Source organism: Drechmeria coniospora, chromosome 01, assembly GCF_001625195.1.
Source record: "Drechmeria coniospora strain ARSEF 6962 chromosome 01, whole genome shotgun sequence".
Classification (NCBI taxonomy): domain Eukaryota; kingdom Fungi; phylum Ascomycota; class Sordariomycetes; order Hypocreales; family Ophiocordycipitaceae; genus Drechmeria; species Drechmeria coniospora.
The window spans coordinates 176200-192880 of record NC_054389.1 but is presented as its reverse complement, the minus strand read 5'-3'; the positions used below and the strand labels follow the sequence as shown (position 1 = coordinate 192880).

Below are 16681 nucleotides of genomic sequence, written 5' to 3'. Positions count from 1 at the left end.
CCAACAAGAGATGCCGCCTCGGCACCGCCCGAGGTGGATGATGCACGTGTCTAGAGTTTGGCACCGGAACGATTCGGCCGCACGACTCGCCGTGCAGCCTCGATGCTCTCGAAAGGATGAGGCTCCGCTCCCGAAAAGGCACCCGCAACGCCAGCCTTTGGCGTCCTCGGGCCGACCCCGGATGACGGCAGAAATGGCGGCCAGTTCCAGCGCCGTCGGGGCGGGCTCGCCGTCGGAAGCCATCGCCGGTGCTCTCCCTCACGATGGCGACGAAGGGAAGCACAATCGCCGTCGTTTACGTCAGCCTGCCCCCCTCCCGTCCCTTTGCGGCGGCGGCACCGGGAGCCAGGCAGGGGGGGACGTGTCGGGCGACTCAATGGCGGTGCCGACGGCCAAGACCTTGGCGCAGCCGGCCAGGCCAGCAGGCTTGCCCAGGAGACGGCAATGGTGTCGTCGGGCGTGCGTGCGGCCTCGAGCCCGTCGCAGGCCTGCATGGAGGGTGGGCGACAGTCGGTGGAGGCGCAGGTAGGGGTCCTCGACGAGCGCCAGGCCGTCCCCGGGCCGTCGTGGGACGACCGGGTGCTCTCGACGTTGCCGTGGTTGCGTCGCTGACGGTGAGGTCGATGCCAGGGCGAAGGCGGTGCCATCATGGCGATGGGATGCGTGCGAGGACGATGCCTACCTCGTCCTCGTTGCCCGCCACGGTGCGACGTCGAGTCTGCAGAGCAGCTCGGCCCGACGCCGCCGCCTCTTGTTCAATTTTTGCACGTAATTCTTTCCAACTCGTGCCAGAGAACGTGGACGGCGCCAGGTGGTGTGCCGGGTGGTGTGCCGATTGGTTTGGGTGATGTGCTGGATGGTGTGCTGGATGATGTGCTGGATGGTGTGCTGGATGATGGATGTTCTGGATGATGTTCTGGATGATGTGCTGGATGATGTGCTGGATGATGTGCTGGATGATGTGCTGGATGATGTGCTGGATGTTGTGCTGGATGATGTGCTGGATGATGTGCTGGATGATGTTCTGAGTGATGCGTCTTTGGACGGAAAACATGGACGACGAGACGGTTGGTCGGCTTCCATCGTCTTCCACCCGCTTCTCTTCCACCCGCTTCTCTCGTGCGTCGTCGTGCGTGTTTACCTACCGTGCTTGGTCACCCAGCACAGCGCAAGTGCAGGTCAGTATAGGTGTTGGGTGTCGGTGTGTGTGCACTGTTGTAGGTGTGCTTGGCCAGCATCATGAGCACTGCACGGGGTACTTGGGCAGTACATGTGGCTGTTGTGGACGAAGGCGCATTCAGCAAGCACACGTGCGCAAATGCGCACGTTCGCGCGGGTGCAGGGCAATACTCGGCGGGCGCAGCAGGTATTCCGCAAGTATCCGTGGCGGTGCAGGCTGCTCGAGTACTTTGGTGCTTCAGGTACTGTGCCCTGCCAGCATGCGAGCGGGCGGCGCAGGTGCAGGCGTAACGAGTGCCGTCCGTACTCTGCACGTAAGTAAGTACAGCGAGTATAATGGCCCAGAGTGCAAGTGGTGCAGGCGTACGGAGCACATCCCTTGGGTGTAACCGGTGCTGTACTCGGCCAGTGTTCGTGCCCTGGAGCGCCGGTGGTGATGGTGGCTGCACAGTAGGCGTCACAGGCATCGTGCCCTGCAACCACGCGCCCCAGTGTGCAGGTTGCGTCGGTGCAGGCGTAACAGGTACCGTCCGTACTCTGCACGCATAGCGGCCCGGCGTAGGCGTACGGAGGTCAGTCATTGTGTTTAACCGGCGCCGTGCTCGGCAAGTATTCGTGCCCCGGGGCGCAGGTGGTGTAGATGGACAGGGCCGCAAGCAACGTAACGGGCCAGGCAGGGTAGAAGGGACATAGGCGGAACCCGGCGTATACAATAGCCACTTATCGGCACTAACTTGGACAGCGCAGGTAATAATATTTGATAACTCCTGCAATACCCACCGATAAGAAATAGCCAACGAAGCTAAAGCGGGCGTACAAAGATTTTATATACCAGTCGGGCGAGACACCGTTCGGCTTTATACTAGCATAGCGCCTATACCTATTTAGGGTTTCCGGGGAGATAATTACGCCCAATTAGTTGCAATAGTCCGTCGACAGCAAAAGCGTTATATATAATAAGGGTATATCGCTTTGGATAAAGGACGTATTGGATATTGTCCGATCCGAGTTCGACTAGGCATAGGCTATCCTCCGCAACGAGCTGCTCTTCGGGTGCAAAACAATAACGCCAATAAGGTTATATACAGTAGAGGACGACCTAGACCTTAATGACTTTAGGTTATTATAGCTAGACGACAAACGCAATAAGCCGCTCGTCCGCGGATGCAGTACCGCCCTAGTGGACGCCTATAGCGAAGCGCTTGGCTAAAGCGGCTGTTCCTCCTTAGAGAGGAGGGAGAGGAGGAGGGCGAGGAGGAGGAAAAAGGGGGGGGGGGCACCGAGGAGGGTTAAAGCGGAAGGGTTATGCGCCAAAATGCAATACGCGCGTATAAGGCGTATTCTTTAGAATTGGGGGGAAAAAGAAGAATCGGAAGGGTGTGCAGTGGGAGTATAGTGCACGGACTATCCAAAATGGATATTAATCGAGGCTGTTAGTAACAGCAGGAAGGGCACCAGTTAGTAACTGGGCAGGGAATACAGATTTGAATAAGTCAAACGGTAGTACCAAGATGCGATTCAAAAGAAAGACTTACTTGTTCTTCTGTTCTTGCTTGCTTGCTTGCTTCCTATCTAGGAGTGTAGGAAAGGTAGGACCATTTTATACCTGTGAGGTGGTACCTCAATCAGTATAATGTGCACGTGTTGGAATTCTAACTAATTCCATACAATGCATCTCCGAACAATCTGCTTGCACGCAATGCAGTTCCAAATACTCGGGTTGAGTCATACTGCTAGTTGCATAGTTAGTATATGCAATTGGCAGACTTAGTTGGTATTAGTGTTCGGTCGCAACAGTACAGCAATAGTACTGCAGTAGTCAAGTGGGCCAGTAGTAGTACTACTAGCAAGCAACTGTTAGTTACAGTTGGGTGGGTCCTAGCGCGCAACAATAGTACTGTTGGCGGGCAACTACTAGTAGTAGTTGGGAGAGCGTCAATTGATGGTCCGATTATTGATCCTGCTTGGTCGACCAAGTACTACTTGCACGGGACGCGCAACAGTAGTAAATTGGCTAGTAGTAGTACTGCCATTAGTCGTACCAAGACGGAGCGAGGAGAAGTTGCATAGTAAGTGCAATTCGTCAACTCGATATACTACTTGTACGTACAGTACAGCGGTAGTATATTGGCGAGCAGTAGTACTGCTGCTAGGTGTTGCAAGTAGCAACATACATAGGATAGTATCCTATTTGGGTAGTCTTACTAGTATAAATACCAGTAATTTTAACACTACCTATAGGCAGGTAGGTTATGCTTTAAGTAAGCGGCTACCGATCTAGCTTCACTTACTAACTCCTCGACAAAGGGGAGAGGGGAAGGGGAAGGGGGAAACTAAACGGGCTCGAGGGAAAGGCAAGGGGAAGCAAAGGCAAAGGGGAGGTCACAGCGGGCTACTTACCTTTATCAAACCGTTAAGGAGTTAGCATACCGTTAATACCACTGTTAAAATTACTGGTATTTATACTAGTAAGACTACCCAAATAGGATACTATCCTATGTGTATTGCTACTCGCAACACCTGGCAGCAGTACTACTGCTTGCCAATATACTACTACTGTACTGCACGTACAAGTAGTATATCGAGTTGATGAATTGCACTTGCTATGCAAATTCTCCTCGCTCCGACTTGGTACAACTGATGGCAGTACTACTGCCCAGCCAATTTACTACTGTTGCGCGTCCCGTGCAAGTAGTACTTGGTCGACCAAGCAGGATCAATAATCGGACCATCAATTGACGCTCTCCCAACTACTACTAGTAGTTGCCCGCCAACAGTACAATTGTTGCGCGCTAGGACCCACCCAACTGTAACCAGCAGTTGCTTGCTAGTAGTACTACTACTGGCCCGCTTGACTACTGCAGTACTACTGCTGTACTGTCGCGACCGAACACTAAGACCAACTAAGTCTGCCAATTGCATATACTAACTATGCAGCTGGCAGTGTGACTCAACCAGAGTATTTGGAGCTGCATTGCGTGCAGGCAGATTGTTCGGAGATGCATTGTGTGGAATCAGTTAGAATTCCAACACGTGCATATTGCACTGATTGAGGTACTACCTCTCAGGTATAAAATGGTCCTACCTTTCCAACACTCTTAGATAGAAACACACAAGCAAGCTATACAAGTACAAGCACAAGAAACACATAAGTCTTTCTTTTCTAAATCGCATCTTGGCACTACCATTTTACTTGTTCAAATCTGTATTCCCTGCCCAGTTACTAACTAGTGCACTTCCTGCTGTTACTAACAGCCTCGATTGATATCCATTTTGGATAGTCCGTGCAACTGTACTTCCACTGTGCACCCTTCCTATTTTACCCCTTTACTTCAAGAGGTATTTCCCCTTTTATTTTTAAAAACCACCTATATCGCTGTCGTTATTACATAAAGAAGCCCTAGCCCTAGTCCTATTAGCAGAGGGGGATGTTCGGGGGGACTTACTTAGAGGGATCCCATCCCGAAGCTACAGTAAAACCTTTTTCTGTATAGACCGACGCCGGGCCTCCCTACGCTAGCGACTAGGGCGATTAACCCCAGGAGAAGCTGAGGTCCCGCGCGGCGCGAATCATTTGCAAGAAGGAGTTATGCTGGGCTTTAGATAGTTATATTGTCGTTGTCGTTGTCGTTATTGTCGTTGTCGTTACTGTTGCTGTTGTCGTTAATGCTGCCAAAAAGTCGTTAAATTGTCGTAGTGGTAGTTTTAAAGAAGAAAAGAAAAGAAGAAGGAAATTAATAGATATGCAATGGAGGATATATATCGGAGCGATAGCCTTAGGGTAGAATCCTTAGGGTGTCGAAACCTAAAGCCACCCTGCAATATAGTTGCGGCATAGCAACGGTATTGAATACAACGAGCGCAACAGTAACCGATTAACGGCCTAAGGCAGAACCCAACAGGCGAATGCAGCACAATAATAAAGGCAAACGCAAGAGACGCAACAGCAACTAGATTGACAGCCTTAGGCAGAGGGCGGCCGCTATAACAATACAATACGACTAGCGGCAGCCGACTAGCAACTGGGAACGGTCAGTACCTAGAAGGCACCAGAAGGCCAATCAAGGACAACAAGGCAAGCAGATACAATAGAGGAGGTAAGTCGATTCGAATTAGATTTAAATAATGCCAGCCGGGAAACTCCTGAAACGGTACCAAGACGGTCCCTGTAGGAGGGGGGATAATTTAAGGCTAGGTGCAAGGGTAAAGCTCGGCTAAAGCCGGACAGTAGAGTGGGCCCAGACTAGTGGGGTCTGCCCTAACTCTAGGTACTACTGTGACGTTATCGTATATCGTGCTCTTTTTCTGGCCTACCCTACACTCTGCATCACGTGATGCACGGACCACCCTATGTATATAGCCTCTTCCTTCCCCGTACTCACTGTTTCTTTTCTCTTTTCTTACTCCTTAGTTCGAAAATTCTATAGTCTTTGCACATACTGCCTTCCTGTTAGTCCGCATCGTGACACAACTAGTACTACGGCCGGGCATATAGTTACTCCAGCTACTAACAATAAGAAAATTAATACAAGGAAGGCATGTTTCCTATACCTCCTCTGGAGGAGCGTACTCCTTATTGGAGGAGTTACCCTCCAATACAAATTCGCCTACGGCATAGTAGCGGTCCAATTTATTGCCGTAATGGCCGGAGCTAAGACGAGATCTACGTCAGAGGGGGGGGGTTAAGCGCCTGCGGCATTAGATATAATAGTAATGGTAGGAGAGTAGTAAACAATTTATATTAGAAGCAATAATTAGTATAGCGCCTAGCAAAGGAGTAGTAGTATCCAAGGAAGGTATAGTAAGGAAACAGTAACCTACCTTATAAAGGAGAAACAACAGTAGACAAGGGGGAAAACAATTCCTACTATAAACTGGCTTGTTAGTACTATACTCAGAGAACCTACAATACGGACCCAACAAGGGAGCAATAAGATATCCTAAGAGAGAGAAACAATAATAAGATAGAGATAGGTATAGTATAGGCAATAGGGAGGTTAAAATCGTACGGCGGATAATTCGAAAATAGGTAGGTACAATAAGATAGAAGGAAGAAGAAAAGAAACAATTGCAATAAAGTAGTCAGAAAGTAAAAGCTAACGGAATGGAGACAGTAAGTGCAAAAGGTAGGGTAGGGACGGATGCTCTAAGTACCCATAATAAATACGAAATGGTAATAAACGGGCGCCCGGATAACTAGAATAAAGGGTAGGGAGAGAGAACGAACGAATGCCCTAGGCATCCGGAATACACCTAACAAGAGGGCGAGACGGAGACAAACGAGCACCTTAAGCAATTAACTAATTTAAAACCAAATTCTGGGAGGAACGGGTATTCAACCTATATAGGAGAACGGTTACCTTACAATATTTTAATAGAATAGAGGGAGCTAGGTGGTATAATATAGTACCGGGCTAAGCCCGATTGTATAATATAAGACGAAGGGAAACGATAGACCTATTAAAAAAGCATATATAGGAAAGCAAGCCCTAATGGACAAGTAGTCCTTTTCCATTAAGTCTTTTAATAAACTCTATTGAGATTCCTAGAGCAGCTGCTTAGCGACTCCGTAACATATATTAACGGTACAGGATTTGTTAATAAGAACTTTTGTTTTTCCTATTCAAATAAAGTCTCTAAAATAGGCAGCGTTAAAATAAATAAATCAAGGTCTCTGGTTAAAGATATGTAGTATCGATCCTATATTCTAAAATTGCAGAGCTTTACGGTGGATACTATGATATCTCTTTTCGATATATATAGCTATGGCTCTGGTTAACGTAATACAATACATTGACTTGTTTACCAACTTCTCGTCCAAGATTATGATTTGTACTTTTAGATAAACGCTTCTTAACTAATATAACCTCTTCCTGTACTACTATATTTTTGAAGTCCGTTGTATAGTCTGTTTTGTCTGTTCTCTTGGTTTTTTCCAGTCTGGAGCATTATCTATATTTATAGAATATCAGTTAGGAAGGTCGTGTTTAGGTAATTCAAATAGCTTACAGACTTGGTTACTATTACTGTTACTATTTCTATTATTATTAATGTTACTGTTACCATTTACTGTTACCATTAACGTTACTGTTTACTGTTATTATTACAATTATTTATACGGCTAGATTTACCGGGTCGGGTTCTCGAATTGTAGCTTATTTTTTGTTTCCTGGTATTTATAGGTTCAGCTTCCCAGTTGTATAATATTGGAAATGCCCCTATTTCAACCTTTATTTGCTTTGTATATAGGTCTGTATTTTGTACGACGTACCCTTTGCCAAGTTGCTTAACTTATTATACCAAATCCTTAACGATTTATTTGCATCGCAACAGGCTGCATAATATTGTGTTATTGTTATTCGGACTCAATTCGTTACTATATGTATTGCTCGTTGTTGTTCTTCGTATTGTTTTTTATAGTCGTTATATTATTGTATGGCAACTTGGTATAGCTTTAAATTATCTCCTGTAACTTAGGAGGTTTCTACCCTGATGTTATCCATTATTTAATTTCTGAATTCCTAAATTATTTGGGGTAGGCGCTCCTGTATTCTGGGTATAGTCTTCCAAGGTCGGCCAATTTCGGTCTTCTAATAGGCCAGGTGGGTTTTACAGCTATCGATATAATTGCATCGTTCTAGATTAGTTATTTGGTCTGTTATGTCTGATATTATTGTAGAAAGTTGATGTAGATATTATTGTAGAAAGTTGATGTAGACATTATTGTTCTGAAATCCTTTTCCGTTGCAGTACAGGTATACTAGATAGTAAATAAATAAACGTTACTGAAACTCTTAATTGTTACAAATATAGTACAAATAATACAATAACTTCTATTACTGTCCAATAAATTTGATATACGAATGTATAGATTGAATGATTAATTGTATTGATTATCTCTGTCTCCTAGTCTTTGTTGTGTTAGGTAGGGTATGTCCTATTGTTTGGATTTATATTACAGAGACTGTGTCCGTATTCCTGTTAGACTCGTAAATAGACCTGTCAACTGACTTGTATGATTTTGACTTATCGTAATCCACTGTGGCTGGTATTATATATGTCACACTACTTTAAGTATATTTATATGCAGTGTAACTAGTATGAAATCACACTTCTCATACTGAATAACAGCCGATCAGCCGATCTTCTGACACCTACCGCTCTAGCCTTCAAGTAGCCCGGCTGCTCCAGCTGCGGTTAGTTCGCAACAGTTACAGCCGTAGTAAATCTACCAATATAGGTTCAACTAATCAGGAGTGAACTTGACCTGCCTTGTACAATCGTACCTATAGAGTAAGGTCGTAGAGCCTAGCATCCAGTAACTAGGAAGAAGATGTAAGGGATACGGTTCCTACCCACTTAACAAGACAAGGATTTAAAACTAGTATTATCTATACTCCTGAAAGTAATATCTTGTTGATCTTACGATATTGAATTCGCTAGTGCTACAGCTAGAAGTGATCCCCTATTATCTGCTGCATTATTGAACTTTAAATTTGTAGCTCTAATATGACTGTAACCTTATTATCAGTATTGTGTATATAGCTATGGATAAGTTTATTTAATAGGGGGCGGCTAGTGAGATAAGGTTTAAACGATATATAGTATTGGTTTTCGAGATCGATGATAGGAGAGTAATATATTCTTCTGGAATGGCTGTGTTATTTGTACGTATTGGTCGACGGATTGGGGTTGTATTTAAAATGACTGCTATTATAACTACGTGTTATAGTATCGGGCTAAACCCGACTGGATGACATAAGACAAGGGGGACAACAGACCCACCAAAAAGGCACATACAGAAAGGAAGTCCTAACGGACAAGCAGTCCTTTCCCTGTTCAAGTCTTTTAATAAACTTCATTGAGATTCCTAGAGCAGCTGCCTAGTGACTCCGTAATACTGCGCCCTCTTTAAAGATGTAGGAAGTGGTCTTATTATAAGCTCAATTGGTTGTCGTTTAGCAAGGTCTGTTTATTATAGTCTCAACTCTAACTTTATTTGCATGTGTGCAATATATAGTGCTTTAAGCTTTGTACTATGATTTTTGTGGTTGAAGTTCCTATTGGTATACTTTATAACGTTGTACTAGTTGGATTTAAAGTTTCAATGGTACCAACAGACCAACTCTACAACCTTGCAGATAAAGATAGTCATTGGATGACTACTCATGCCGAGTTTAAGCTTTATTTGGCGTTTTGCGGGGAATATCTATTTGAAGTTTGGAATAGAAAATACAATACGTGTTATGGTCTTGGGCTTTGCCCAAGTACAATCGTTAAGAAGAGCAGCAACGGCCCTTATAGCGTGGTTAATTGATAAAGCGTCAGCTTTGTCAATACGTACCCTTTTGCTGGATGCATTAAGGGGGCGCCGCATGGCGCAACGACTAGTAGCATGGCCACTGCTTATGCCCCACTGGGGACAGTCCGTAACATTTGACAAAGCTTACCCAAGGTCGCGAGTTCGAACTATATATGAGGAAGCGCAGCTAAAAGAGCACAAGGCGCGGGGCCAAGACTATAGGTGTAGGACTCGGCCTTATAGGCGTAGAGTAAGACGCCTAGGGGGATACGGCTTATAAGGAAGGGCTCCGGAAGGAGGGAGCTATGTTATGGTCTTGGGCTTTGCCCAACTACAATCGTTAAGAAGAGCAGCAACAGCCCTTATAAGGCGTGGCTAAGTGATAAAGCGTCAGCTTTGTCAATACGTACCCTTTTGCTGGATGCATTAAGGGGGCGCCGTATGGCGCAACGGTTAGTAGCATGGCCACTGCTTATGCCCCACTGGAGTCAGTCCGTAACAATACGTTCTGTTTCTGTCGAGCGGATTGGAGATACGAATGTATCGGTTGAATGCTTAATTGTATTGATTGATTATCTCTACCTCCCAATCTTGATTGGGTCAGGTGGGGTATACCCTATATTTCTAATTTACATATAGACACTGTGTCCTTATTGCAAACAGACTCGTAAACAGACTTGTCAACCGAGTTCTATGATTTAGACTTGCATTAGTCCACTGTAGCAGGCATTATATCCACCACACTACTTTTGGTTTATTCCTATACAGTGTAAATAGTATGAACTCATACGTATTATTTTTATAAAAGCCGATCTTCATCTTTGCATCTACGTTGAAGTTCCAATTTTTTATCCTTTCCAGGCAAATACAAAACTTCTAAACTTTTACACCCACATATTAAAAAGAACATCAGTTACAATATGAACCTCATAACATTATGGCACTTTGCAATCTTTATTGCGTTTTTAGGCATATTTGAACATGCAAATGGTGACTGTCAAGATTGGATAGTAGTTGTGGAACATGCACCGACTGAAATGGTATGCTCTGGAACTGTAGCTCAGACAAGACAAGTTCGGTAAGATGCAATACCAAAACAATTATGAGCAGACTTGATAACGATATGTTATTAGAACATATAAATCGTGCTTAGAAATCGAGCCAAAAAGTTCAGGAAATAGTGATGCAGGCTTTACAGGGCCCTTTACAACAATAACCAGGTTCGGCACAGCAACAGGCACCTCTACCATTTCGCTACCCCCATCTGGTACGGATTTGACAGGAACGATAATTATAGTTCAACCAAGTCCAACGTTTACCGGTCCATTTACGACAATAACAAGTTTCGGCACAGCATTAGGCACCACATCGACGATATCCTTGCCACCATCTGGAACGGACTTGACTGGCACGGTCATTATCGTCAGACCAAGTACGATATTTACCGGACCCTTTACAACAATCACTAGCTTCGGCACAGGAGAAGGTACCTCTACCGTATCGCTGCCACCATCCGGCACAGATTTAATCGGCACGATTATCATCGTGAGGCCTAGTCCGACTTTTACGGGTCCCTACACAACAATTACTAGTTTCGGCACGGCATTAGGGACCTCAACAATATCACTTCGTCCTTCTGGTACCGACCTAACCGGGACGGTCATTATCATTCGACCTAGAACGACATTTGCCGGGCGATTCGTTACAATTACGAGTACTGGGTTGGGGTCTCGAATCTATACCATATCAGTTCCTCCTCCGGCAACAGATGTCTCGGGAACAATCATTGTCGTGGTACCTAGTCCGACCTTTACAGGACCATTTACGACAATGACCAGCTTCGGGACTGGATCAGCTACTTCTACCATCTCTATCGCCCCTGATGGCACTGATCTAACAGGGACAGTTGTTATCGTAATACCCGGCCCGAGCTTTACAGGCCCGTTTACGACAATTACAACAACAGGAACAGGCCCCAAGACATTGACCATAACCCAGCCGCCCATTGCAGGTGACCCTACCGGTACCATTATCATTATTAAGCCATTATTTACTGGACCATATGCAACTACTACGAGTACTGGCACAGATTATCAAACTTCTACCCAGTTCATAATACCAAGTGGGACGGACCTGACAGGAACAGCGATTGTCATCGTCCCATCGACATCATTTACGGGACCATATACCACAATAACTAGTACCGGCACGGGATTGCAAACATTATATACTACTCTACCACCAAGCGGTACTAACTCTACCGGTACAGTAATTGTAATTCTGCCTTCATTAGCATTTACAGGTCCGTATACCACAACAACCAGTACCGGCACGGGATGGCAAACCTCACTTGCCACTTTACTACCAAGTGGAACCAGTACAATCGGTACTGTAATCCTCGTTATTCCTTTATCTACATTTACAGGACCATACACCACAATTACCAGTACCGGCATAGGTACCCAGACGTCATTTACAACCCTACCACCAAGCGGTACTGACTCTACTGGTACTGTCATTATCGTTATTCCATCATCCACATTTACTGGACCATATACTACAACTACAAGTACCGGCACAGGAACCCAAACGTCAATTACGACCCTGCCACCGAGAGGTACTGATCCCAGTGGTACTGTTATTGTTGTTATTCCATCATCCAAATTTACTGGACCATACACTACAATAACTAGTACCGCTAAAGGTGTCCAAACGTCAATTAAGACCCTGCCACCAAGCGGTACTGACCCTAGTGGTACTGTTATTGTTATTATTCCATTATCTACATTTACAGGACCATATACTACTACTACAAGTACTGGCACAGGGACACAAACGTCAAGTACGACCCTACCACCGAGCGGTACTGATCCTAGTGGTACAATCATTATTTTTATTCCATCATCCACATTTACAGGACCGTACACTACAATGACCAGTACCGGCGCAGGTTCCCAGACGTCAATTACGACCCTACTACCAAGCGGTACTGACTCTACTGGTACTATTATTGTTATTATTCCTTTATCTATATTTACAGGACCATATACTACAATCATCAGTACTGGTACAGGTTTCGAGACGTTAATTACAACCCTGCCACCAAGTGGCACTGACTCTACTGGTACTGTCATTATGGTTATTCCATCATCTAGATCTACTGGACCATATACTACAATAACCAGTACCGGTACAGGTTTACGGACGTCAATTACGACCCTGCCACCGAGTGGCACTGACTCTACTGGTACAATCATTATGGTAATTCCATCATACACATTCACTGGACCATATACTACAATCATCAGTACTGGTACAGGTTTCGAGACGTTGATTACAACCCTGCCACCAATTGGCACTGACCCTACTGGTACTGTCATTATGGTTATTCCATTATCCACATTTACTGGACCATATACTACAATAACTAGTACCGGTACAGGTACACGGACGTTAATTACGACCCTGCCACCGAGTGGCACTGGGTCTACTGGTACTGTTATTATGGTTATTCCCTCATCTACATTTACTGGACCATATACTACAATGATTAGTACCGGTACAGGTACAAGGACGTCAATTACAACCCTGCCACCGAGTGGCACTGACTCTACTGGTACTGTCATTATGGTTATTCCCTCATCTACATTTACTGGACCATATACTACAATAACTAGTACCGGTACAGGTATACGGACGTCAATTACGACCCTGCCCCCGAGTGGAACTGACTCTACTGGTACTGTTATTATGGTTATACCATCATCCACATTTACTGGACCATATACTACAATCATCAGTACTGGTACAGGTTTCGAGACGTTAATTACAACCATGCCACCGAGTGGCACTGACCCTACTGGTACTGTTATTATGGTTATTCCATCATCTACATTTACTGGACCATATACTACAATAACTAGTACCGGTACAGGTACACGGACGTCAATTACGACCCTGCCACCGCGTGGCATTGACTCTACTGGTACTATCATTATGGTTATTCCATTATCTACATTTACTGGACCATATACTACAATTATTAGTACTGGTACAGGTTTCGAGACGTTAATTACAACCATGCCACCGAGTGGCACTGACCCTACTGGAACTGTTATTATGGTTATTCCATCGTCTACATTTACTGGACCATATAGTACAATAACTAGTACCGGTACAGGTACACGGACGTCAATTACGACCCTGCCACCGAGTGGCACTAACTCTACTGGTACTGTCATTATGGTTATTCCATCATCCACATTTACTGGACCATATACTACAATCATTAGTACCGGTACAGGTTTCGAGACGTTAATTACAACCCTACCACCAAGTGGCACTGACTCTACTGGTACTGTTATTATGGTTATTCCATCATCTACATTTACTGGACCATATACTACAATAACTAGTACCGGTACAGGTACACGGACGTCAATTACGACCCTGCCACCGAGTGGCACTGACTCTACTGGTACTATCATTATGGTTGTTCCATCATCTACATTTACTGGACCATATACTACAATGACCAGTACCGGTACAGGTACAAGGACGTCAATTACGACCCTAGTACCGACTGGCACTGACTCTACTGGTACTGTCATTATGGTTATTCCATCATCTATATTTACTGGACCATATACTACAATTATCAGTACTGGTACAGGTTTCGATACGTCAATTACAACCATACGACCGAGTGGCACTGACTCTATTGGTACTGTCATTGTGGTCATTCCATCGTCTACTTTTACTGGACTATATATTACAATAACTAGTACCGGTACAGGTACAAGGACGTCAATTACGACCCTGCCACCAAGTGGCACTGACTCTACTGGTACTGTCATTATGGTTATTCCATCATCCACATTTACTGGACCGTATACTACAATCATCAGTACCGGTACAAGTTTCGAGACGTTAATTACAACCCTGCCACCGAGTGGCACTGACCCTACTGGTACTGTTATTATGGTTATTCCATCGTCTACATTTACTGGACCATATACTACAGTGACAAGTACCGGTACAGGTACACGGACGTCAATTACGACCCTGCCACCGAGTGGCACTGACTCTACTGGTACTGTCATTATGGTTATTCCATCATCTACATTTACTGGACCATATACTATAATGACTAGCACCGGTACAGGTACACGGACGTCAATTACGACCCTGCCACCGAGTGGCACTGACTCTACTGGTACTGTCATTATGGTTATTCCATCATCTACATTTACAGGACCATATACTACAATGACCAGCACCGGTACAGGTACACGGACGTCAATTACGACCCCGCCACCGAGTGGCACTGACTCTACTGGTACTGTCATTATGGTTATTCCATCATCTACATTTACTGGACCATATACTACAATGACCAGCACCGGTACAGGTTCACGGACGTCAATTACGACCCTGCTACCGAGTGGCACTGACTCTACTGGTACTGTCATTATTGTTATTCCATCATCTACATTTACTGGACCATATACTATAATGACTAGCACCGGTACAGGTACACGGACGTCAATTACGACCCTGCCACCGAGTGGCACTGACTCTACTGGTACTGTCATTATGGTTATTCCATCATCTACATTTACAGGACCATATACTACAATGACCAGCACCGGTACAGGTTTCGAGACGTTAATTACAACCATGCCACCGAGTGGCACTGACCCTACTGGAACTGTTATTATGGTTATTCCATCGTCTACATTTACTGGACCATATACTACAATGACTAGTACCAGTACAGGTTCACGGACGTCAATTACGACCCTGCCACCAAGTGGCACTGACTCTACTGGTACTGTCATTATGGTTATTCCATCATCTACATTTACTGGACCATATACTACAATCATCAGTACCGGTACAGGTTTAGAGACGTTAATTACAACCCTGCCACCGACTGGCACTGACTCTACTGGTACTGTCATTATGGTTATTCCATCATCTACATTTACTGGACCATATTCTACAATAACTAGTACCGGTACAGGTACACGGACGTCAATTACGACCCTGCCACCGAGTGGCACTGACTCTACTGGTACTATCATTATGGTTGTTCCATCATCTACATTTACTGGACCATATATCACAAGTGGCGGTATAACTACCGAATCAACCTATGGACCGACATCTGGGACTAGTACAATACTCCCTTCTCTAGGATGCATTGGCTATTGTCCTACTAGAGTACTAGTTACCGTCGGTACTACAGATGCGATTACAGAATCTACGTATGGACCAACGCCCGGTAGCAGTACAATTCAACCATCTTCTGGATGTATCGGCAATTGCCCTACAAAAATTATTGTAACTATCGGAACTAGTGGTCTTATTCTTGAAACCACCTACGGACCAATAGCTGGCACCAGTACGGTACCACCTTCAGCTGGATGTACAGGTAACTGTCCTACAAGGCTTATTATAACTATTAGTACAACAGGTGTTATTACAGAATCTACTATAGGACCGACATCAGGAATTAGTACTATTTTACCATTCGCTGGATGTATTGGTAACTGCCCTACGAGAATTATCGTTACTGTTGGTCCTTCTGGCGGTATAACTACCGAATCAACCTATGGACCAACGGCTGGGACTAGTACAATACCCCCTTCTCTAGGATGTATTGGCTTTTGTCCTACTAGGGTACTAGTTACCGTCGGTACGACAGATGCAATTACAGAATCTACGTATGGACCAACGCCCGGGATTAGTACAATTCTACCATCTTCTGGATGTATCGGCAATTGCCCTACAAAAATTATTGTAACTGTCGGTACTAGTGGTCTTATTCTTGAAACCACCTACGGACCAACAGCTGGTACAAGTACGGTACCACCATTAGCTGGATGTACAGGTAACTGTCCTACAAGGCTTATTATAACTATCAGTACGATAGGTGTTATTACAGAATCCACTGTAGGACCAATATCAGGAACTAGTACTATTTTACCATCTACTGGATGTATTGGTAATTGTCCCACGAGAATTATTGTTACTGTTGGTCCTTCTGGCGGTATAACTACCGAATCAACTTATGGCCCGACTGCTGGGACTAGTACAATACTCCCTTCTCTAGGATGCATTGGCTTTTGTCCTACTAGGGTACTAGTTACTATCGGTACGACAGATGCGATTACAGAATCCACATATGGACCAACG

At 44.9% G+C, this 16681-nt stretch overlaps 2 protein-coding genes across 2 annotated transcripts; one reads left to right on the top strand and one right to left on the bottom strand.

Moving 5' to 3' along the window:
* Positions 1–50: 50 nt before the first annotated feature.
* Positions 51–1760, bottom strand: DCS_00043 (uncharacterized protein; the record flags this gene model as incomplete). The annotated part of the gene is made up of 3 exons (XM_040797385.1): positions 51–608; positions 683–1141; positions 1260–1760. 3 exons carry the CDS (start codon positions 1758–1760, stop codon positions 51–53), a joined length of 1518 nt encoding a protein of 505 aa, XP_040658268.1.
* A 9551-nt stretch (positions 1761–11311) lies between these two features.
* DCS_00042 (uncharacterized protein) lies at positions 11312–15303 on the top strand (the record flags this gene model as incomplete). Its single annotated transcript, XM_040797384.1, has 2 exons — positions 11312–15193; positions 15250–15303. 2 exons carry the CDS (start codon positions 11312–11314, stop codon positions 15301–15303), a joined length of 3936 nt encoding a protein of 1311 aa, XP_040658267.1.
* Positions 15304–16681: the final 1378 nt, after the last annotated feature.